General features: G+C 44.5%; 1 protein-coding gene across 7 annotated transcripts in view; it reads right to left on the reverse strand.

Annotated features, from left to right (window-relative positions):
• The window catches only part of IQCE (IQ motif containing E), an 80377-nt gene that overhangs the window by 37843 nt on the left and 17570 nt on the right, over positions 1 to 24964 (reverse strand). For 6 of the 7 annotated variants that reach the window (XR_009182897.1, XR_009182896.1, XM_071211127.1 and 3 more), the window contains exons 2-5: positions 5778 to 5825; positions 4445 to 4490; positions 1844 to 1972; positions 746 to 880 (exon numbers count right to left, since the gene is read on the reverse strand). Coding sequence is in view for 5 of the 7 variants with exons in the window: in XM_058285701.1 (XP_058141684.1) it covers positions 746 to 880; positions 1844 to 1972; positions 4445 to 4490; positions 5778 to 5825 (358 nt within the window). In the remaining 2 variants the exon portion in view is untranslated. Of the gene's footprint in view, positions 1 to 745; positions 881 to 1843; positions 1973 to 4444; positions 4491 to 5777; positions 5826 to 24837; positions 24893 to 24964 lie in introns of those variants that run through there. The other variant, XM_058285703.2, reaches the window with a different exon arrangement.

Below are 24964 nucleotides of genomic sequence, written 5' to 3' on the forward strand. Positions count from 1 at the left end.
GTAAGGAAATAAAACTATCCTTTTTAAAAAAAGGAGGAAAATTAAAAAAAAAAAAAGCAAAAACAATTCAATGCTTTTACTCTGATCAAGATACTTTCCCAAGAAGCAAGGAAGCCAAAACAGTAGTGGTGATAAAGACGAAGGGAAGATAAATGCAGATGTAAACACAGTTTAGTTACAGTAAAAAGGACTCAAGAAGGGCGCCACAGAAAAAGTAATTATTAATTTTAAGTTTTTAATTAGATTGTAGGCAGCAAATAAAACAAAAGAGACAAAAAAAAGCATGCCGATCCCAGCACCCATTCCATTGTAAAAACAGTACATTTTTACTAGGGATCCAATGTATCTAGTATCTTATGACTAAAATATTTAAGCCTGAAATACAACTTCTAACCACTGGAAGCAGTAAAGTAACTCATGGGGAGACAGCGAAAAGATTTTCACGTGACCTGTAGGCTGAGCCCATCTTCCGGTGAAGGTTTACAAGAAAAGCAGAAAGGAATAAGGAGATATGAAAACAAATTGGTACTTTTTGGTGAGATTAAGGTTTTAAACTATTGGCAGAGTCTGCTTTTCTTTCTAACATTTCTACACAGTAAGTCTAAACGAGGCCCAACGCCTCGGGCAGGAGCAGAGCCTGAGGCTGGCTGGCAGGCTGGCTCTCCAGGCTCACTCCCACAGGGCACACGGGGGTCCCTGCAGGTGGGCGGGGGTCGCTGCTCGGCCCTGGCTATCACATGCTCACCACTGCTGGCAGAACGCCTGAGGTGCGCCCTCTTCACTCTCAAAGCCTCTGACAGGTAGTCGGGTGGGCTGCAGGGGGGGTTGGTCCACGTGCGCTCCGAGGTGAGGTCAGGTTTCAGGGGTTGGGTCAGACCTCCTGGTTGGAATGTGCATGGATTTAACGAAGGAACACGCAGAGACAACGGAAGGCCTCGCCTCTAAAAGCCAGCCAGAAAGCTTAGGCCAACCAGCAGATACCAGGGCCAGGGGCGGCCAATAAGTGTTTTTTTAAAAATTTCTCTCCCCTTCCCCGCCCCCCCCCCCCCAGTTGTCTGCTCTCTGTGTCCATTCGCTGTGTGTTCTTCTGTGTCTGCTTGCATTCTTGTCAGTGGCACCGGGAATCTGTGTGTCTTTTTGTTGCGTCATCTTGCTGTGTCAGCTCTCCATGTGTGCGGCGCTACTCCTGGGCAGGCTGCACTTTTTTCGCGTGGGGCGGCTCCCCTTACGGGGTGCACTCCTTGAGCGTGGGGCTCCCCTATGCAGGGCCCACCCCCGTGTGGCATGGCACGCCTTGCGTGCATCAGCGCTGCGTGTGGGCCAGCTCCACACGGGTCAGGAGGCCCTGGATTTGAACCCTGGAGGACGCTCTATCCATTGAGCCAAATCCGCTTCCCTGATAAATGTTTAACCACCGGTTCTCGGAAAACAAAACAAAAGCAGCTCTGGCTTGTAGCATCTGCTGATCGCCAGGGTTTAACTCTTCCCACCATTTTCCAATTTCCTAACTTCCAATGTGACATCAACCAGCTTACAAAATTCCTAGAAACTTAACTGGCTCTTGCAAGCCAACAGGCACTGGCTCCAACACCCTGCCGCCAGCAGTGCTAAAACCATCCAAGACAGAAAAAGGCTTAAGTGTCATACGTGTGGATGCCACCAGAAACCCTTTTTATGTTGTATGAAAAACTATGACACAAATACTGTAGTCTTTGAGAAGATTAAAAGCAACGCCATTTACACGAATATATGAAAAACACTTTCCTAAACCACCACCCGCACTCCCCCAAAAAAACTCTTCTACCGAGCAGGAGGTCTAGAAGCCTGCACCCACACCACACACCTGGTTTCGAGGTTCCGAGCCACAGCTTCTGCGGGGTCAAGGACACCCTGCCACCAAGAGGCATGCTCCCTGCTGTCCTCAGAGCCCTCCAGGACGCCACTTTCTTAGGTTTAGAGTAGTAAGGTGACTCTAAAAAGCCAACACATGGTGTTAGGGCCACAGAAGAACTTTGCTCCTTCAGCATACGTGCTCTGGAAAGACAGTGCAAACCCAAGCATTCCCGGGGTCTGGCCACCCTCGGGAAGCACTGTGACGGAAGTTAAAATACAGCTGTTACACGTGTGTGCATGTATATATTTACACTTTTAATTTTGATTGTGAAGAAGTAACATAACGGGAAATTTAAAATAAAATTATGAAGCCATAATTCTACCAATACTACAATATCCCACCCAACTTTTTTCAAATACTTATGTTTTTACATAATCACAATCACAATGAACATATAATTTTGTATCCTTTATGCTTAAGACTGCCAATATTTTTTCATGTTGGTACATACAGACATAATACTTAGAACCTAATATATAAAATAGAAGTAATCAGAAAAACTATAATTTTCCAGGCATTTGATTTGCTATCAAAATAAGGGAAAAGTTTTAAATTTATCTGGGATTTCCCACCTTTATGTAAACTATGAATTTATGCAAAAATTAAAGTAGTTATAAAACATTCTTGTATTTTTAAATAGGAGAGAAATTTTTACCTGTAGAAGGTCCTGAAAATGTAAAAAAAAAAATTCTACATTTTCTCCATGGATCCCAATTTGTGGAAAATATCCCATTACCCTTTAAACTGAAGGAGAGACCCAGGGGGCCCTGAGACATCCTGCCCACCCCCCTGAAGCCTTCCTGAGGTAGCGTTTAAACTGTCTTTTGTAAAGTATGTTTGCAATCAGGAAAACCCCACAAGGCATGTTTCCTCCTAAATGTAGCGGGTTTATCAGCGAATACCAAGAATTTCCTAGGAAACTATGCATCCCCATGGCTAAAAGCTGGGAAGGAAGGAGTCACGAGGAAAGCAGGCTGGAGGAAGCGCGAGGACCCGGAGACTGGGCCGCCGGCCAGGCCACCAGGCGTGGTGACGCGCGCCTGGGACTCCCGCAGGCAGGCATGTGCCCCTGCTCATGGCACTGGAGACCCGGAGGAGCCCAGGAGAGCCTCCTGAGGGAGGGCCCCTGGGCTGAGGCCTGAGGGAAGGGAGCTCCCAGAGCATTCCAGGGCGTTCTGGAGCATTCTGGGAGCAGACCAGCAGGTGGAGGGCACAGAGCTAAGAGTGCTGGGATGGGGGAGCCACGGAGGCTGCCGGGCTGGGGGACAGGGCAAGGGGTAAGAACCCTGCAGAGGTAAAGCACGTCCCCCTTGAGCTGCAATGCTGCCTGGGTTCCGCCCTTCCTAAGTCGTAGGAAGAGACAACTCTGACATTTACAGAAACCAAGATAAAAACAAACTGGTTATTTTCAACATTTAAAAAGCTTGGCTTTCAGTAAGAACAATGAGAGAGGGCCTGCTCTCCACCTTCGCTACTCCCTAGCGCGGAGGGATTTAAATGAGATGGCTCTAAGACGAGAAGGGTCACACACCCAAACTGTAAGTGTGCTTTTACTTTATAATATCGATTTTCAGTTTTCTCATGAAAAAGGAGGAGGACAGCAAAAATCCAAACTGCAAGTTGGTTTTTTAAATGTTCATATTTATTTGGAATATATAACATGCTTTCTTCTCTTTGCAGGCATTTTCCTAAGTACATTTTCCTTGGTGAATATGAAAATTGACTTCTATTCCTGAGTGTGTCTAGACCTGTATTTATGATATACGTATGCTCTAATTCATTTGAACTCTATCTGTATATAAAATACATACAGATGATAAAGTCAAGGAAGGCCCCAGGTTTTTGAGGCAGCAAAGGGAAACCAGGCATAAAGAATTTGCCATTAAAAAGCCAAAAGCAGAGAGTCCCCAGCTGGCTCACTGTGTGGTGCAGCAAGGCTGGGGTGGCAGGGAGGGCTGAGGCCGCCATGGCCACTGGACGCTGGCCCAGCCGCGGCCTCCCTGCCCAGCAGCCAAGCCCGAGTGCCGCCCAGGAAGGCATGGCCAAGGGCGACGCTGCCATCCTCTGTGGGGACGAGGGATAGGGCCTGTGCTGGCAAAACAGGGCCGGTGGTGCCCTGCAAGGGGGGCGAGGGACCCTGCCACCTGGCCTGGGGGAACAGCTCCTCCCTGCACAGCCCGCAGAGCAGCGGCGGCTCTCGAGGAGCAGCTCCTCGGGTCAAAAAGCCCTGTGACCGTGACAGCGTTTTGAAGATGCCGCAACACGAGGCAGCGAGAGAGAGAGCAAAGGCGCAGAAGCGACGTCCAGCGGGATGATGGAGGGCCTCCGCCGGGGCCTGGAGCCGGCCAGGCCGAGCTGCCGTGGCCGCTCACACTCCCCAGGCTCCCAGAAAAGCCCGAGCCTGGGCCGGAGCGCCCCGTCTCCACTGTCCTGGTGTGTGAAGAAGGAACTGCTGACAGCTCTCCCGCACCCCAGGGGAGCACAGCGCCTGGAGGGCACCTTCGGAGCTGAAATGGAGACTCCTGAGGGAGGAGGACCCTGCGTACTTACTTGGTGATGTGGGTGGAGGTTTGTGGTAACTTTTCCTTTTTGCTTTCTGAAAGAAAGAAGAAGCCACGTGAAGTACGTCGCGCTTTCTTGAGCTGCCCAAACGGTCCCGACAGTGAAAACTGAACGTTCAGAGTGGGTCGGGAGGAACGAGAGGCACCAAGCCCTCTGCGACAGGCAGTCTGAACCAAGGAAGACGCTGGTGGCGCGGCCCCAGAACAACGGGGTCCAGCTGGGGTCCCAAGAGGCCTCCAGCCGCCGGCACCAAGCAGAGCGGAGGGCGCGGGGACGTCAACGCTGGACCAACGAGGCCGTGCAGTGGGGGACAGTTTCCTACTGCCCGAACTGTCCCCCACAGCCCGTCCTAGACACCGGCGTCTGCCTTGGCCACGAGGGCAGGTTTGCTGGGGCGAAACCTTTGTAGCCGGGCCCAGCGCGACGCCACTGGGGAGGAAAAGGCCAGCAGGGCAGCAGCCCCGTCCTCCTCTCACAGCCACGCCGCCAGACGCAGAGGTGGGTCCAAGTGTGGTTCTAAGAGTCGCTGGCTTTGTGGCCTGGGGAGAGCGACACAAGTTTCCCGAGCCTCTCTGTCCCCACCGCCATGCCAGACGGAGGCAGCCTTGGCAGGCCAGGCCGCTGCGTGCTCCATCGACTGGGTCCCCTTGGGGCTGCCCGGTGGTACCTGAGCGGGGTGTGCTTTAAGGGGCGTGGGGGGAATTCTCAGCTTGGCAGGGCTCCCTCGCCTGAGGCAATGCACGGAGACCACCCCCCAGCCCCCGCCCACGGGGAAGCAAGGTGCGCGGGAGCCGCGGCCAGGCAGGGCTGAGGCGCGTCCGCACGGCGGCACCTGCCGTCAGGCCCGCTCCTCCTGCTCTGCTTCCCTCGGCGCGGTTAGCAGGCTGCATTCACCCAGCCTAGCGGGCCACACCGACCCTGCGGGGCCGGGCTGGGGGCCACGGCCGGGCCAGTGGACCTGACCTCTCCAACACCCACGCCGGCACCCCGGGCAAGCCGCGGCTGCCAGTCGCTCTTCTCGTGGCCCCCTTGCTTTTCTCCCACCTACGTCAGGATGGGGGGCATGTGGGCCCCGGAGACCACAGGTGTCCCAACCTGCCTCGGGTGGCCTCTGCTCAGGACTGCGATCCGGGGAAAGGTTTTAAAGGGACCACCACAGCTGTTTAGATCCAAGCAGGGGCTTTTTGAACACCAAGTGGCGTTGTGAGGTTGTAATCCAGCCCTAACACCAGTGTGGAGAACGACCCACTCGACGTGCCCAGGGAACCTGCTGAGCCCAGCAAGCAGCCTGGAGCACACAGCTGACTCCAAAGACACTCACCGTCTCAAAGTCAGAGTCAAAGGTAACTGCAGAAAGACTGTCATCTCCCTGCAAGAAGAGATGCAAACACGGTCACCTGAAGGCACTGGCTTGGCTTCCAGCAGTCAGGACGACAGCGAGAACGCCCGCTGAGAGCCGCCGAGGGGGACCCCAGGCCCAGCTCAGGGTGGACTCGGCACCTCGCCAGCCTGGGCAGCAGCCCGCTGCTTCCTCTCCCAGAAGGACTGGGGGAGGGGGGTAACAAAACAAAGACTCAGCCTGGAGGCGGTTCCCCGGATGCTGCGGGCTTCGGGCAAACAATGCTCAATGGAAGTATTTCATTTTTCACCCTGTTCAAATGTTCTAACTCTTGTCTTCACATCAAAGCATGGTGAGGGTGCAGATGTGGCTTAAGCAGTTGAGCACCCACCTCCCACACGGGAGGTCCCGGGTTCTGTTCCTGGTGCCCCCCGGAAAAAACAAACAAGCAAAACAAATGAAAAAATCAACTTCAGGAAGCTGATGTGGTTCAGTGGTTCAGCACCAGCTTCCCACATACAAGGTCCTGGGTTCAAATCCCAGCCCCCGTACCTAAACAAACAAAAACAAAAACAAAAAAGCACTGTGAATCTATGAGAGTCTCCTGACAAGAGCAAGTCAAAGTCGTTTTTTAAAGAAACACATTCATTAATACAGGAGCCATGTCAGGCACTGCTTCTCCCTCCAGGGACCATGCCCGGCCTTCCACCATCGGGACAGGAAGCTGAGGGGAAAAGGGAACTTCCCCAGGAGAAGGAGGCTTCTGTGCTGACCCACTCAAGTTTAAATGCTGGAGAGAGAGCAGAAAACACTCTGACTCGCTCTGGAACACTACCGTTGGTCTATGAAGCTGACACTGGAAAGCAGGACTGAGAACCGCTATGGTGACCCAATGGAGACTTCAGGAAAACGGCAGGCTAGAAAGACACGGGAGTCTCTCCTTTCCCAGAAAAAGAGCTGAAGAACAGGCAGAAACAGCCTGTAAAAAACCTTCTAGGGCTTAGGACACTAGGGGCAGGCTAGAAACCTCCCAGAAAAGACGGCAACGAAGGAAAAGCACCACGATGGCTGTGAGTCACAGCTGCAGCTGCTGCTCCCGCGCCTCCCCACGCTAAGGTCCCTTTAGAATTCTCGGGCCTCGGCCGGGGCTACAGACAGAGGGGCCCCAGGGACTCACGGCCGGGACTGGGGGAGGGGGAAGAAGTGCAAGGCTGACTCAGCCTCCAACCCCCAAGTCTGGTCTGCTGCGTCCCAGGGGCCCTTCCCGGCCGGGCTGCACCGTTCGTTGCCTTGGGAGACGGCAAGGGGCCAAAGAGCTCCTGCCCTCCAGGCTCCCCCTCTGCTGACCGGGCCTGGAGGTGGAGGACGCAGAGCAGAGGGAATTACCTCCTGCCTGGGAAAGGGAGGGGCTGCCGGCCAGGCTGGGGGGGCTGCCCTGGGGAGGCTTGAGCTCCGAGGCTCTCGGCCTCCAGGCAGGCTCCCCCGTCACTTTGATCTAGTCGGTGCTGGAGCAAACACCCTCCAGCCAGGCGTGGGACTGAGGGCTGCCGAGGAGCGCCGTCTGCTGGTGGACCAAGGAGGTGCACGTGGGGAAGTCAAACAAGAGGCTCTTTCCGGCGTTTATAGCCCCCTCCCCAAACCCCTGCCTAGGAAGCAGTAACACACAGCCTTCCGCCACTGCACCCACAAAACAGAGAGAAACTGGGCATGTGAGTAAGTGCACATCCTCCTCAGAGGCCTGGACCCCACCGGAAGCTACGAGCCCTACTAAGAAAGTGGAGGACAGGGCCCGAGAAAAGGAGCCTGTCCAGGCCCCGGAAGAGACGCAGGATTTGAGACAACTCAGCGACAAGATGCACACAAATTTCCAAAATCAAATTAAGGAGTTGAAAGGCAATGTGGCTAAAGAGTTAAAGGGCATCAAGAAGACACTGAGCCAGCACAAAGAAGAATTTGAAAACCTGAATACAGAAGTACCAGAGCTCATGGGAATGAAAGACATGATAGGTGAGATAAAAAACACATTAGAGGCATACAAGAGCACTCTCAAAATGACAGAAGATTAAGTGATACTGCAGAGAGAACAGCTAAATTGAAGAGAGAAAAGAACAGAGAGAAAACAATGGAAAAACTTGAGCAAGCGCTTGGGGAGTTGAATGATAACATGAAACACAACAACATATGTGCCTTGGGAGTTCCAGAAGAGAAGGGAGAAGGGGCAGAAAGAGCATTTGAGGAAACGATAGCTGAAAATTTTCCAACTCTCACAAAAGAAATGAACTTATTGGTCCAAGAAGCGCAGTATACCCCAATCAGAATAAATCTGAATAGACCTACTCCAAAATACGTATTACTCAGAATGTCAATGATCAAAGATAAAGAGAAAATTCTGGGGGAAGCGGATGTGGCTCAAGTGATAGGGCTTCCACCTACCATATGGGAGGACCTGGGTTCAATCCCTAGGGCCTCCTGGTGAAAAAGAAGAAGAGAAAGCGTGCCAGCATGGCAAGCCAGTGCCCACGTGGTGAGCCAGTGCCCACGTGGCAAGGTGAGTGCCTGCGTGGCCAGCCGAGTGCCCGCGTGGCCGGCCAGTTCCCATGCAAGTGAGTCACACAGCAAGATGATGACGCAACAAAAAGAGGGACAAGGGGACAGTCAAGGTGATGCACAGCAGAAACCAGGAACTGAGGTGGCACAGCTAACAGGGAACCTCTCTCCACATCAGAGGTCCCCAGGATCGAATCCCAGTGAATCCTAGAGGAGAAAAAAGAGCAAAAGAGAAATAGATACAGAAGATCACACAGTGAATGGACACTGGGCAGGAGGAGAGGGAGGGGAGAGGGGGGATAAATCAATCAATCTTAAAAAGAGAGAGAGAAAATTCTGAGAGCAGCAAGGGAGAAGCAAACCATCATATACAATGATGCTCAGTAAGACTTGGTGTTGATTTCTCTTCAGAAACCACAGAGGTGAGAAGACAGTGGTATGTTACAATTAGGATACTGAAAGAGAAAAACTGCCAGCCAAGAATTCTTTATCCAGAAAAACTGTCCTTCAAATATGAAGGTGAGTATAAAATATTCACAAACAGAAACTAAGAGTCCATAAAAAAGAATCAACCTTTGCAGGAAGCCTTAGAGCAATTCTTAACAAGACGTCAACTGAGCTTGAATTTACATTTAGAAAAACATGATTTTAATTTTTTAATATTTATTTCCTCCCCCCCCCCCCATTGTCTCCTGTGTCCATTTGCTGTGTGCTCTTCTATGTCTGCTTATATTCTCATTAGGTGGCTCTGGGAACCGATACTGGGACCTTCTGGAGTGGGAGAGAAGCGATCATTCTCTGCTGCCACCTCAGCTCCCTGGTCTGCTAAGTCTCTTACTGTCTCTCCTCTGTGTCTCTTTTTATTGTGTCATCTTGCTGCGTCAGCTCTCCACACCGGCTGGCACTCCGCAGGGCAGCACTCCATGTGGGCCAGCTCACTGTGCGGGCCAGCTTGCCTTCACCAGGAGGCCCTGGGTATCGAACCCTTAGACCTCCTACATGGTAGATGGAAGCCCAATCGCTTGAGCCACATCTGCTTCCCAAAAAAACATTATTCTTATGGAGATATGTTGGTGCATGTATTAATCAGCCAAACGGGTGCTGATGCAAAATACCAGAAATCTGTTGGCTTTTATAAAGGATATTTATTTGGAATAGAAGCAGATGGTTACCAGGCCATAAAGCATAAGTTACTTCCCTCACCAAAGTCTATTTTCACGTGTTGGAGCAAGATGGCTGCCGACGTCTGTGAGGGCTGAGGCTTCCTGGGTTCCTCTCTTCCCGGGGCTCATTTCTCTCAGGGCTCAGCTCCTCTGTTTTCTCCACAAGGCCAGCTGTAGACTATCAGGTGACTGTCTCTCTCCCTGGGGTTTGATAATCTCTGGGCTCAGCTGCTCTGCTCCTCTGTGTGCTTACCTCCCAGGCTCCAGCTCAAAACTCCAGCATCAAGGCTCCAACATCAAAACTCCAATGAGTTCCTCTGTTCTGCCGTGTAGTTTTATCTGTGAGTCCCCACCCAACAAGGGAATACGAACTCAACATCCTACTGATATGGCCCAATCAAAGCCCTAATCATAATTTAATCATGCTCAGGTACAGATCAGTTTACAAACATAATGCAATATCTATTTTTGGAATTCATAAACCATATCAAACTGCTACAGTGTGGGTATAATATATTTCTTAAACAATACACAGTATAATGTGGACTTAGTAAGGGGTCTGTGGTTTTCACCTGACTGGCAAAAGTGTCCCTGGAACAAAAAAAAAGTTAAAAACCCCTGCCTTAGAGCCTGAAAGAAAAAGAGAGGAGGAGAGTATAGAAGAAAGAACAACAGAAAGGATAACCAAAAAAGAATAAAAAATACAGATGAAAATAAGATATGACATATGAAAACCAAAGATTAAATGGTGGACGTAAATAATGCATTTACAGCAATATCATTGAATGTGAATGGATTAAATTCCCCAATCAAAATATATAGGCAGACAGAACGGATTAAAAAAACATGAGTCATCCATACAGTGCTAACAAGGGACTCATCTTAGACCCAGGGATACAAACCGGCTGAAAGTAAAAGGCTAGAAAATGATAGTCTGCGCAAATAGTAACTGAAAAAGAGCGGGGCATAGCTATATGAATATCAGACAAAACAGACTTTAAGTGCAAAAAAGTTATGAGAGATATAGAAGGCCATTATATATTAATAAAAGGGGCAATCCACCAGGAAAGAATAACAGTCATAAATATCTATGTACCTAACCAGGGTGCCACATAATAAATGAGGCGAACGCTGGCAGAACTGGAAGGAAAAACAGACATCTCTATAATAATAGTGGGAGATTCAACACACTAATCACATCATTAGAAAGAACAACTAGACAGAACAATGTGATAAACGAGCTAGGCCTAACAGACATCTATAGAATACTGCATCCAAACTCAGCGGGTTCCACATTCTTCTCAAGTGCCCATGGATCTTTCTCCAGGATAGACCACATGTTAGGGCACAAGCAGCTCTCAATAAATATAAAAAGACTGAAATTATACAAAGCACCTTCTCAGATCATAATGGAATGAAATTAGAAATCAATAATAGAAAGGAAAGACGTAAATTCGCAAAATGTGTGGAGGCTGAACAACACACTCTTAAAATCAGTGGGTCAAAGAAAAAATTATAAGTGAAATTAGTAAATGTATTGAGATAATGAAAATGACAACACAATTTATAAAAACGGGACTTCCGGCAAGATGGTGGCTGAGTGAGCTTGCCTTGCCGTCTCTCCTGGGAAGAGGCAGCTGGGCGCCGCTGGAGGTTCTCTGGGACCAGGCTTTTTCGGGATTTTTGCAGGGCAGGAAGTGTCTGGACATCGATTTGGTGGGAAGGTAACGGAGAGGATTGGTCTATAAGATATAATTTGGGTTCTATTGCCCGGAGGTGAGACCTGCACACGGGCTGCTCCCTCCTTGGGGGTGGGCGGAGCCGCGGAACCCGCACTTTGGCCAAGCTTTTTGGTGGCTCTGCGGTGCAGGGGAATTCGAGAGTCCTGGGCGGGCTGTTGGGGGGTTGATGGGACAGGACGCCTTTGCTGATTGATTTGGGGAGACAGACGGTGTTCTGTTGTGAAGCGGGGGAATTTTTGATTGCGGACACAAATAATAGCACTTCCGCCTGGAGCCCCGCCCCCACAGGCCCGGCTGCCGATCTGCAACAGAATTAGATAGCTGAATTGACGAAATAGCCACATAAATAAACCCTAGTGAGTAAGTGAATTGCAGGGTTCAGACATAACATAGAGTCTGCGGATCTGACTTCCCCCATAGGGCTGGCAGCCAGCTGCGGGGATCCCTGAGGGCTGTGCTACACTGCGGGGCTCCTAGGCTTCCTGTTGACCAGATTTGAGGTGGCCAGGTCTGAGTCCCCTAAACTCTGGTGGCCCACACCCCAGAGACTCACACCTCTTGAGCCTTCAATATCTCAGACTTTCCACCCCTGAATCCATCACGCCCTGAGGTCCATCTGAGGTCCTCGAATGCCCTAGCCTTCAACGTTTGCATTTTTCCTTAACCGTTTCATTTTGTTTTGTTTCTATTTTCATTTTATCTTATTTTTTTACTTTTTTTAATGTCCTGAGTGCTAATATTGCATTATCCCCTAGTATTTTCTCCCAGCATATTCCCCAAAGTCTTTTTTTTTTATTCAGTTATTTAGGTTTTTGTTGTTGTTGTTGTTGTTGTTGTTGTTGTAGTTGGTGTTGCAACTGTGGTTCGCGTATATCTGTTTTTTTCTTTCCCCTACCTGTTCCCCACCCTTTGCCCACCCCCCTTTTTCTTCTTTCATTTCTTCTCTTCTTTCTTTTTTTTTTTTTCTTTCTCTTCATTTTTTTGTTTTTTCTTTTTCTGTTTTCGCTCTCCCTCTTGTCCCTCATTTTCTACTTATTTTATTTTAACTCAATTATACAATAGGTGCTGCAGGGAACACCTCACATTTCCTGGGTTTTCTCATCCTCCACTGCCTCATTTCTATGTGAACTGATTTAGGCTACCTACACTATCCCCTTTCCCCTACATCTTGATATCCGCCATCATCTACTGTCTCCTATATTCCACCTCCCATCTCCCTTTCTTTGATCCACAAAGTATCTAACTCTTAATTCCTAATACCCTTGCTTTGTTTTCTGTCTGTTATCCACTCTTGAAACTATTACCTTTCTTTTCTCTTTCCCTCTCCCACGAAAGCAATAGCTTTTTAGCTCATACCATATTCCTCCCATATTCAGTCAGCTACCTCATAATAGATACTCTACCTACTACTATAACTCTACACAATTTTACATGAATCTAACCTCCATCCTCCCAGATCTCATATTCTTGCTTTGTTAACATATATCACCAATATTACTTCACACTTTTTCCTTGCTTACACAATTACCTTTCCCCGGCACTAATACTTTCCTTTAAAGTAAACTTAACCAGAAACAAGAAATTAGAATAAGAAGAACAAAGTGACAAAGAGAAGATATAACACTTACCCAAAAACAACAGCTAATTAATCTCCAAGAGTAGACAAAGAAGCTAAGGAACTGATTAAACCTGTCAAGATAAAATGATGACCAGACAGCAACAAAAACCTACAAACCAAACCAGCAATCAGGAAAACATGGCTGAATCCAATCAACAAACTAAAAATCAGGAAGGGGAGCAGAACTTCGCTCAAGCAATGAAAGATTTCAGAACATTTATCACCGACAAATTTGATGAAGTAATGAAAGAGGTTAACAACATGAAGACAACACTCAGAGGGAAAATTGCAGACATACACAAAAAGATGACAGATATGATGGGAATGAACACCACAGTTCAAGAAATCAAAAAATACACTTGCAGCAAATATCAGCAGACTAGAAGAGGCAGAGCAGAGAATTAGTGATGTGGAAGACAGTACATCAGAAATCAAAAAGATAGTAGAAGGGGTTGATAAAAAGATAGAAAAAATCCAGCTAGGACTTAGGGACCTGAATGACAATGCAAAACGCTCAAACATACGTATTATAGGCATTCCAGAAGGAGAAGAGAAGGGAAAGGGGTCAGAAGGACTGTTGCAGGAAATAATGAATGAAAACTTCCCAAATCTACTGAAAGAGACAGATGTACATATCCAAGAAGCACAGCGCACTCCACTAGTCATACACCCCAACAGGCCCACCCCAAGACACATACTTTTCAAATTATCCAATGCTCAAGACAAAGAGAAAATCCTAAAAGCAACAAGAGAAAAGAAAACCATCACATACAAGGGAAGCTCCATAAGATTAAGTGCTGATTTCTCATCTGAAACCATGGAGGCAAGAAGGCAGTGGTATGATATAATCAAAGTACTAAAGGGAAAAAATTTCCAACCAAGAATACTCTATCCAGCTAAACTAGCATTCAAACATGATGGAGAGTTCAAAATATTCACAGATAAACAGAAAATGAAAGAGTATACCAACAAGAAACCTCCCCTTCAAGAAATTCTAAAGGGAGTTCTGCAGGAAAAAACAGGACAGGCAGAGTTGGAGGAGAGTATAAGAGCAACAAAAAAAGACAAAAATAGAAGGGAAAAAAAATACAAACAAAATATGACAAACACAAATCCAATCAAAATATGGCTAACACAAATAATTCCTTGAAAGTAGTAACACTGAATGTCAACGGATTAAACTCACCTATCAAAAGATTCAGACTGGGTCATTGGATAAGGAAATATGACCCATCCGTATGCTGTCTACAAGAGACACATCTTAGACCCAGAGACGCATGGAGATTGAAAGTGAATGGATGGAAAACAATCATACAAGCAAACAGTAACCAAAAAAAGGCAGGAGTACCTATATTAATATCAGACAAAATAGACTTTAAATGTGAAACAATTGTGAGAGACAAAGAAGGACACTACATTTTAGTGAAAGGGAAAATCTGTCAAGAAGATTGAACAATCATAAATATTTATGCTCCTAACAAGGGTGCCTCTAAATACGTGAGGCAAACGCTGGAAAAACTAAGTGAAACAATAGATGCATCTACAATTATAGTGGGGGATTTTAATATACCACTATCTACCTTGGACAGAACATCACAAAAGAGAATCACTAAAGAAACAAAACATTTGAACAGTATATTAGAGGAGCTGGATCTAATAGATATATATAGATCATTACACCCAAACACAGCAGGATATACATTTTTCTCAAGCGCACATGGATCATTCTCCAAGATAGACCATATGCTAGGCCACAAAGAAAAGCTTAATGAATTCAGAAAGATTGAAATCATAGAAAACAATATCTCTGACCACAGTGGAGTCAAGCTGGAAATTTGCAAGGGACAGAGGCCCAGGTTTCACACCAAGATGTGGAAATTAAACAGCACAATCTTAGAAAAGCAGTGGATCAAAGAGGAAATCTCAAAAGAAATCAATGACTACCTTGAAACAAATGATAATGATAACACAACATACCAAAATTTATGGGATGCAGCAAAAGCAGTACTGAGAGGGAAATTTATAGCCATAAATTCATATATCAAAAAAGAAGAGCAAAAATTGAAGAACTAACTGCACATTTGAAGGAATTAGAAAAACAACAACAAAGTAACCCAACAGGAAGAAGAAGGAAGGAAATAACAAAGATAAGAGCAGAACTAAATGAAATAGAAAATAAGAAAACACTTGAAAAGATAAACAAGACCAAGAGCTGGTTTTTTGAGAAGATCAACAAAATTGACAAACCTTTAGCGAGACTAACAATGAAAAAAAGAGAGAAGATGCAAATACACAAAATAAGAAATGAGAAAGGCGATATCACCACTGACCCCACAGAAATAAAGACTATCATAAGAGGATACTTTGAAAAACTATATTCCAACAAAAATGACAATTTAGAGGAAATGGACAAATTCCTAGAAACACATAAGCAACCCATATTGACAAAAGAAGAAATTGATGATCTTAACAAACCAATCACAAGCAGAGAGATAGAATCAGTCATTAAAAATCTCCCAACTAAGAAGAGCCCAGGGCCAGACGGCTTCACAGGTGAATTCTACAAAACATTCCAGAAAGAACTAACACTAGTCCTGCTGAAACTATTCCAAAAAATCGAAACAGAAGGAACATTGCCGAACTCCTTCTATGATGCCAACATTACCCTAGTACCAAAGCCAAACAAAGACACCACAAGAAAGGAAAATTACAGACCAATTTCTCTAATGAACCTAGACGCAAAAATACTTAACAAAATACTTGCTAATCGTATCCAACAACACATTAAACGAATTATACACCACGACCAAGTGGGATTTATTCCAGGTGTGCAAGGATGGTTCAACATAAATCAATCAACGTAATACACCATATAAACAGATTGAAGGAAAAAAATCACATGATTATATCTATAGATGCAGAAAAAGCATTTGACAAAATACAGCACCCTTTCTTGATAAAAACACTCCAAAAGATTGGAATACAAGGAAATTTTTTGAACATGATAAAGAGTATATACGAAAAACCTAAAGCCAACATTGTTTACAATGGAGAAATCCTAAAATCCTTCCCTCTAAACTCAGGAACAAGACAAGGATGCCCATTGTCTCCGCTCCTTTTAACATTGTCTTAAAAGTACTTGCTCGAGCACTGAGGCAAGAACCATATATAAAAGGCATTCAAATCGGAAAGGAAGAAGCCAAAATTTCACTATTTGCAGATGACATGATCCTATACATAGAAAACCCTGAGAGATCTACAACAAAGCTTCTAGATCTCATAAATGAGTTTAGTAAAGTCGCAGGTTATAAGATCAATGCGCAAAAATCAGTAGCATTTCTGTATACCAATAATGAGCAAGATCAGGAGGAAATCAAGAAACAAATACCATTCACAATAGTAAATAAAAAAATCAAATACTTAGGAATAAATTTAACTAAAGAGGTAAAAAACTTATACACCGAGAACTATACAAGACTGTTCAAGGAAATCAAAGAAGACCTAAATAAATGGAAGAATATTCCTTGTTCATGGATAGGAAGACTGAATATTATTAAGATGTCTATCCTACCAAAACTGATCTACACATTCAATGCAATCCCAATAAAAATCAACACAGCTTTCTTTAAGGAACTAGAAAAACTAACTATGAAATTTATTTGGAAAGGAAAGAGACCCCGAATAGCCAAAGACATACTGAAAAAGAAAAACGAAATTGGAGGAATCACACTACCTGACTTCAAAACATACTACAAAGCTACAGTAGTGAAAACTGCATGGTATTGGCAAAAGGAGACACACACAGACCAATGGAATCAAATTGAAAGCTCAGATATAGAACCTCACATATATAGCCATATAATATTCGATAAAGCCATCAAACCCTCTCAACTGGGAGAGAGTGGCCTATTCAACAAATGGTGCCTGGAGAACTGGATAGCCATATGTAGAAGAATGAAAGAGGATTACCATCTCACACCTTATACAAAGATCAACTCAAGATGGATCAAAGACCTAAATATAAGAGCCAAGACCATAAAAACCTTGGAAAGCAGTGTAGGGAAACATCTACAGGACCTTGTAATAGGAAATGGATTCATGAATATCACACCAAAAGCACGAGTAGCAAAAGAACTAATAGATAAATGGGACTTCCTCAAAATTAAATCCTTCTGCACCTCAAAGGAGTTTGTCAAGAAAGTAAAAAGGGAGCCAACACAGTGGGAGAAAATATTTGGCAACCATATATCTGATAAGAAACTTATAACTTGCATATATAAAGAAATCCTATATCTTGAAAATAAAAAGATAAACAACCCATTTAAAAAATGGGAAAAAGATTTAAACAGACACTTCTCCAAAGAAGAAATACAAATGGCGAAAAAGCACATGAAAAAATGCTCCAAATCTCTAGCTATCAGGGAAATGCAAATCAAAACTACAATGAGATACCATCTTACTCCCATAAGATTGGCAGCTATGAAAAAAACAGAAGAATACAAATGCTGGAGAGGATGTGAAGAAAGGGGAACACTCATCCACTGCTGATGGGAATGCAGAAGGATCCAACCATTCTGGAGGACAGTTCGGCGGTTTCTCAAAAAACTAACCATAGATTTGCCATATGACCCAGCAATTCCAATGCTGGGTATATACCCAGCAGAACTGAAAACAAGGACACAAACCAATATATGTACACCAATGTTCATAGCAGCATTGTTCACTATTGCCAAAAGTTGGAATCAACCCAAATGCCCATCAACAGATGAGTGGATCAACAAAATGTGGTATATACACACAATGGAACACTACTCGGCTGTAAGAACAAATACACTACAAACACACATGATAACGTGGATGAATCTTGAGAACCTTATGTTGAGTGAAGCAACCCAGGCATTAACGGACAAATACTACATGAACTCAATGATATGAAATAAGAAAGCTGCCTCAGAGACCTAGAGACTGAACGATAGGCTTACAAGAAATCGGGGGGTGGAGGAAGGATGTGAGCCGACGTCTGCAGGGATGGAATATATGATGAGCTGGCGGTAAGTATGAACACAAAGAAGAGATAAAATGGGGGTAAGGGGTTGCCTTTGGATGGGGCTTTGCGGGTTTGAAGGGGGCTGGGGATGGACGGATGGGTAATATTGCCCAAAAAGTGGGGGGAGGGAAGGGTAGCATACGAACATAGGAGAGTGTCAGGTGTTGGTTGAGAGTAAAATGCTGAGAAAATCATATCAAAATATAATTAAGAGGGTTACCTGTTTAGGATGCTTGGAGGGGATGGTCAGATGCGGGACGGGCTCCTGGGGAATGTCTGAATGCTCATTTTGCCAGAGTGGGTGGTACCATTGGGTAGAGACCCAAGTAATGAGAGTGGGGGTGGACCCACATCCTAGGGAGGACTAATGCCATCAGATAGAGGGGACTGTATCTCTCGAGAGAAAGGGTAGCTCCCAGGGCATTGGGGTAATTGAGCAAGTTAGGCCCTGAACAATGTTGCAAGTGTCTCTGGACGGGGCTCCTTGGGAAACGGAGGCTGGCTGTCACTGTGGGCACCAAGGGGATGGGAAAATGGATGTTAAATGTGTGGAACCAAAGTAAATGTGGGGTAAGAGAGGACTTTCACGAGAGTACACAAGGATGAATATAAAACATGTAATATTACACCATAAACATATAGGGGACGACAGACTAATAAAGTAAACCATAATGTAAAACATAGGACTAATTAAAAATTTGGAAAACTGTATCTCCTAAAGTATGGAACACAATGTAAGCACAAATGTCACCTTGTTTGAAAGCTATTGTCTCAGAGTCTGTACATCACTTTAAGTAAATATGATATGAATAAGTTATAAGAATATCGCTGTGGAAGGGAAAAGGTTTAATGGTAGATGTGGGGGAGTACTGTATATTGTATATATGAATTACTGTGGACTAGGGCCCTTGTGAAGAGAAGTTCAATAAATAGGGAAAAAAAAAAAAAGATAGGATGTAGAATTTTTCCAAGTCAACACGTATTCTATATCTAACCTTTAAACCCATCGCTATATGCCATTTTACTAGTAAGGGACCCTGACATTACACTGGACTTCAATTTTCAGGAAGTTTTGGATCACAGAGTGGTTCAACAATGGCAGCGGAGGAATACTGGTATAGGATACTATTGACAGGTGATATATGGCTGACAGCGAGCTGTACAGGGCATATGCCCAGGGTGCATGGTAACGTTTGGATATACTCATAGTGGCAACAATTAAAAACTACAGCTGGGGGGGTACTGAGTTCCTGGCCGGGGGTGCTCTGTAGTGGTCCCTAGGGGAACAGCGGGAGTCCCCCAGGTGCAATGGTAAGGACCAGGAAGGAATGAGGTTCCAACAGTGAGAGCATGATACTAATGACTATGCTTGTGAGCCTATATGCCTGAAATAAGAACAAGGCCTAGAGCAGCACTGTGCCTGGGAATTTCCTCCTGACAGCCTTCATGTTACTCAAATGTGGCCAGTCTCGAAGCCAAACTCAGCATGTAGATGCAGTGCATTCCCCCCAGCATGGGACATGACACCTGGGGATGAGCCTCCCTGGCACCGAGGGATCACTACCAAATACCAGCTGAAGATGAAACTAGAAAATGACCTTGAATTAAAGGTTCAATGCGGATCAGCAGAATATCCCTGTCTACATATAATAACATGACTTTAAAATGCTGTTTCCCAAGGGGGAAATGGAAAGCGGAAATGAGTTTATATGGCTACGAGTCTCTAAAAAAAGAGTCTGGAGGCTGTCAGAAGGATTGCCCTTATGCACAACTGAGCAGAGTCTAAGAGACACATAAAGTAGATACAATCCCCAGGTATTGGTTCCTTTGAGGGCTACAGAGACCCACGGGTTCTATGATCACGGCAGACGGGGTTCACTGCCATGTCAGATGGCCCTTCTTTGGAGCTGGTGTTTCTGCGTGATGGAACTGGACTCAGATGGGATCTCTTTTCATAAGACTTTCATCCTACTTTACTGGAATTGTAGTTGGTGTTGGTGTTTAAGATATATTTAGGGGATTTGAATCTCTGGACTGACAATATGATAGCCAGGCCCTGAGCGTCAACAGACTCCAGCTCCTACAATCTGATTTATTGGACTCACCTCACTCAGCTAAGATGGAGTTGAAGGAGGACAACCACCACACCATGGAGCCTAGAGTGCCTACAACTGAAAGCAGGAGGATTGCATCCAGTATCCATGTGGAATCTGAGCCTCCTCCTGACATAGAGGTGCAATGGACACAACCAATCCAAGGCCCACAGAGAAAAGGCGGCATTGGAGTGGGAAAAGTGGACATGGTGGCTGATGGATATGGGGAGTGGCAGGAAGAGATGAGATGCGGAGGCGCCTTTGGGACTTGGAGTTGCCCTGGATGGTGCTTCAGGGGCAATCACTGGACATTGTAAATCCTCCCAGGGCCCACTGGATGGAATGTGGGAGAGTATGGGCCATGATGTGGACCATTGACCATGAGGTGCAGAGATGCCCAGAGATGTACTTGCCGGGTGTAATGGATGTGTCATGATGAGGGGAGTGAGTGTTGCTGGGGGGGGCAGTGGTGGGGTGGGGGGGGGTGGGGCTGAATGGGGCCATATATATATATATATATATATTTTTTTTTTAATGTAACATTTTTACAAAATCAGTTAAAAAAATAAAAAATAAAAAAATAAAATAAAATAAAAAATTTATAAAAACGTATGGGATACAGTGAAGGCAATCCTGAGAGGGAAATTTATAGCCCTAAATGCCTATATTTAAAAAGGAGAGCTAAAATCAAAGATCTAACTAAACTGTAGAAACTAGAAAAAGAACAGCAAACCACTCCCAAAGCAAGCAGAAGGAAAGAAATGGTAAATATTAGGGTAGAAATAAATGAAATGGAGAACAAAAAAAAAAAAAAAAAACAACAACAGAGAAAATCAACAAAACCAAAAGCTGGTTCTTTGAGAAGATCAATGAAATTGACAACCCCCTAGCTAGGCTAACCAGGAAGAAAGGAGAAGATAAAAATGAGGTAAAAAATGAAATGAAAGGGAGGGAAGTTACAATTGACCCCAGAGAAATAAAAAGAATCCTAAGAGAATAATATCTGAAACTACATGCCAACAAACTAGACAGCCCAGATGAAATGGACAAATTCCTAGAAATGCACAAAAAACCTACACTGATGCTACAAGAAGCACAAGAACTTAATAAACAATCACATTTAAAGAGATTGAATCAGTCCAGGACCAGATGGATGGCTTCACAGGTGAATTCCACCAAGCATTTTGAGAAGAATTAACACCAATCCTGTTTAAACTTTTCCAAAAAAATTGAAGAGGAGGGAAAATTACCCAACACATTTTATAAAGCCAACATTACCCTAATACCAAAGCCAGATAAGACTGTACAAGAAAAGAAAATTACAGACTAATCTTTCTAAAAACATAGATGCAGAAATTCTCAACAAAATACTTGTAAATAGAATCCAATAACATATCGAAAGACATACATCACAACCAAGTGGGATTTATTCCTGGTATGCAAGGCTGGTTCAACATAAGAAAATCATTTAACATAATACACCACATTAATAAACTGAAGTGAAAAACACATGGTCTTCTCGATCAAAGCAGAAAAGGCATTCGACAAAATCCAGCATCCGTTTTTGATAAAAACACTTCAAAAGATAGAAATAGAAGGAAAATCCCTCAATATGATAAAAGGCATACATGGAAAATCCACAGCCAACATTGTACTCAATGGGGAGAGGTTGAAAACGTTCCCTCTTAGATGAGGAACAAGACAAGGATGCCCACTGTCACCATTGTATTCAACATTGTTTAAGAAGTTCTAGCTTGAGCAAATAGACAAGAAGAAATAAAAAAGGCATCCAAATAGCAAAAGAAGTAAAACTCTCCTATCTGTGGATCACGTGATCCTATATTTAGAAAATTCTGAAATGTCTAAGACAAAGCCACTTGAGCTGCTAAATGAGTTCAGCAAAGTGGCAGGATTCAAGATAAACATTACAGTAGCAACAAAAAAGACTCACATACCTAGCAATCAATTTAACCAAAGAAGTACAGGACCTATATGCAGAAAACTACAAAATAATGCTGAAAGAAATAAAAAAAGACCTAAACAAATGGAAAAACTTTCTATGTTCATGGATTGGAAGACTAAATATTGTGAAGATGTCAATCCTACCCAAACTGATTTATAGATTCAATGCAATACCAACCAAAACTTCAGCAGCCTGCTTTACAGAAATAGAAAAGGCAATTACCGAATTCATTTGGAAGGGAAAGTGCACCTGAATAGCCAAAAGCACTCTAAAAAAAGAACAAAGAAGGAATTTCACTGCCTGACCTAGAAACATATTACAAAGCTACAGTGGTCAAAACAGCATGGTATTGGCATAAAGATAGACATATTGATCAGTGGAATGGAATTGAAAAGCCAGAAATAAATCTGCACCTCTATGGCCAAATGGTTTTCAACAAACCCTCCAAGGCCATGTTAATGGGACAAAACAGTCTCTTCAACAAATGGTCCTGGGAGAACTGGATATTAGTAACCCAAAGAATGAAAGAGGACTTCTCAAACAAGAATCAACTCAAAATGGATCAAAAAACTAAATATAAAAGCCAAAGACCATAAAAACTACTAGAAGAAAACGCAGGGAAACATCTTCAAGACGTTGTGGTAGGGAAGAGGACATGGCTCAACTGATACAGCATCCACCTACCTATGGGAGGGTCCAGGGTTCGATACCAGGGCCTCCTGATCCGTGTGGTGAACTGGCGCACGCACAGAGCTGCTGCGCGCAAGGAGTGCCGCGCCATCCCCTACATGGGGGTGCCCTACACGCAAGGAGTGCGCCCTGCAAGAAGAGTTTCCCGGCGTGAAAAAAGGGCAGACTGCCCAGGAGTGGGGCCGCACAGATGGAGAGCTGACGCAGCAAGATGACGCAACTAAAAAGATGCAGTTTCCCAGCGCCACTGAGGGTACAAGTGGACACAGAAGAACACACAGCAAGTGGACACAGAGAGCAGACTATGGGGGGGGGGGGTGGAAGAGGAGAGAAAGAAATCAATCTTAAAAAAAAAAGACCTTGTGGTAGGTGGTGGTTTCTTGGACCTTACACTTAAAGCATGAGCAACAAAACAAAAAACAGATAAAGGGTACCTCCTCAAAATTAAACACTTTTGCACCTCTAAGGAGTCTGTTAAGAAGGTGAAAAGGCAGCCCACTCAATGGGAGAAAATACTGTAAATCACACATCCGATAAGGGTTTAATATACATGATATATGGGGAGATGCTACAACTCAACAATAAAGAGACAAAGGACCTGATTTTTAAAATGGGTACTTGAGTAGATATTTATCCAAAATAAGAAATACAAATGAAAAAAAGCAGATGAAAAAATGTTCACTATCACTAATGATTAGGGAAATGAAAATCAAAGCTACAATGAGATATTATTTCACATCTATTAAAATGGCCACTATTCAAAAGATGAACTACAAGTGCTGGAGAGCATGTGGAGAGATAGGAACCCTTACTCACTGCTGGTGGGAATGCAGAATGTGCAGCCATTGTGGAGGACTGTCTGGCAGTCCCTAAAGAAGCTGAATGTAGACTTGCCACGTGACCCTGCAATACCACTACTGGGTATACACCCAGAAGAACTGAGAGCAGTGACACAAAGAGACATCTGCACACAGATGTTCACAGCTGCATTATTCACGACTGCCAAAAGATGGAAACAACCCAGGTGTCCATCAACTGATGAATGGACAAACTGCGATGTATACACACGATGGAATATTATGCAGTGTAAGAAGAAATGAAGTCGTGAAGCATATGGCAACACGGAGGACCTGGAGGACATTATGTTGAGTGAAGAAACCAGACACAAAAGGACAACTACTGTATGGAGTAATGAAATTGTTCTGAAATATTTTTGTGGTGGCCATGCACAACATTGTGGTTATACTATAAGCCACCGATTATACACTTTGGATAGATTGTATGGTATGTAAAAATATCTCAATAAAACCAGTTAATAAATAACTGTGCAAGAATAGCCAGAAATAGCAGCTACGGACAGTAGGGGAAGCATAGAGAAATCAAGGGGTGAAGAATTTTCTTGTTGGTTTATTTGTTGTTTATTATTATTATTGAAATAATGAAAATGTTTTAATGATGATTGAGGTGATGAATGCATAGCCATGTGATTACACCAAGTACCATTTATTGTAACTTTGGATGAAGTGTATGCTTTACTAGTACGTATCAAAATCGATTTGTTAAAAGAAAAAAAAAAAGAGCCAATGCCGCTGTATCTGGTGGACCTGGAGGTCCTCAGGTTTCAGGCGTAGCTGGATCTACGGTGCGTCATCGGGGCTCTCTGGTTCCAAACAGCACATGTATTGTTCCCAAGGCTAACTAAGAGTATATCACACCACAATCCTGCCACCACTCAGAAATGTTATTGGAGCCCTATGGTGGCAGCACTGAAAAAGACACGTTGCAAATGTAATGGTCTGGTGTACCCATAAACTATAGTTTCTGTGTATATACATATTTTTCCTTTTTTGTTTTTTCTTTGTATATATATATTTTAAGCTTTCCCTTGGGATTACCCTGGGGTTTGAATTAAACAACCTTAGTCTATAACTTACTACAGGAGTATCTTAGTACCCATCGTTAATTGGTTCCAGGAGGCAAAATGAGTAAAAAAAAAAAAAAGAAAAAAATAAGTACCAAATTTTTCCCATGAGGAATGATATAAATAAATTTAATGCGTTTCTAAACCAAAGGTAATGCATATTTTAAGGCAATATGTAAAAAGATAGGGTTGTATTCTTATTTTGCATGAGAAATAAACCTAAACATTCCTAGATGAAATAAAATCACTTCACTCTACCTGAGGCGAGAAGAGTCCCTGCTGCTGGGACGCGGAGGAGAGTGGGAGGAGGAGAGCCACACGGAGCGCTGCGACAAGGAGGTCCCCTCAACGGGAAGCCGGGCATTGCACCTGCGGCGTTCTCTCC

The sequence above is a fragment of the Dasypus novemcinctus genome, chromosome 23, assembly GCF_030445035.2.
Source record: "Dasypus novemcinctus isolate mDasNov1 chromosome 23, mDasNov1.1.hap2, whole genome shotgun sequence".
NCBI lineage: Eukaryota > Metazoa > Chordata > Mammalia > Cingulata > Dasypodidae > Dasypus > Dasypus novemcinctus.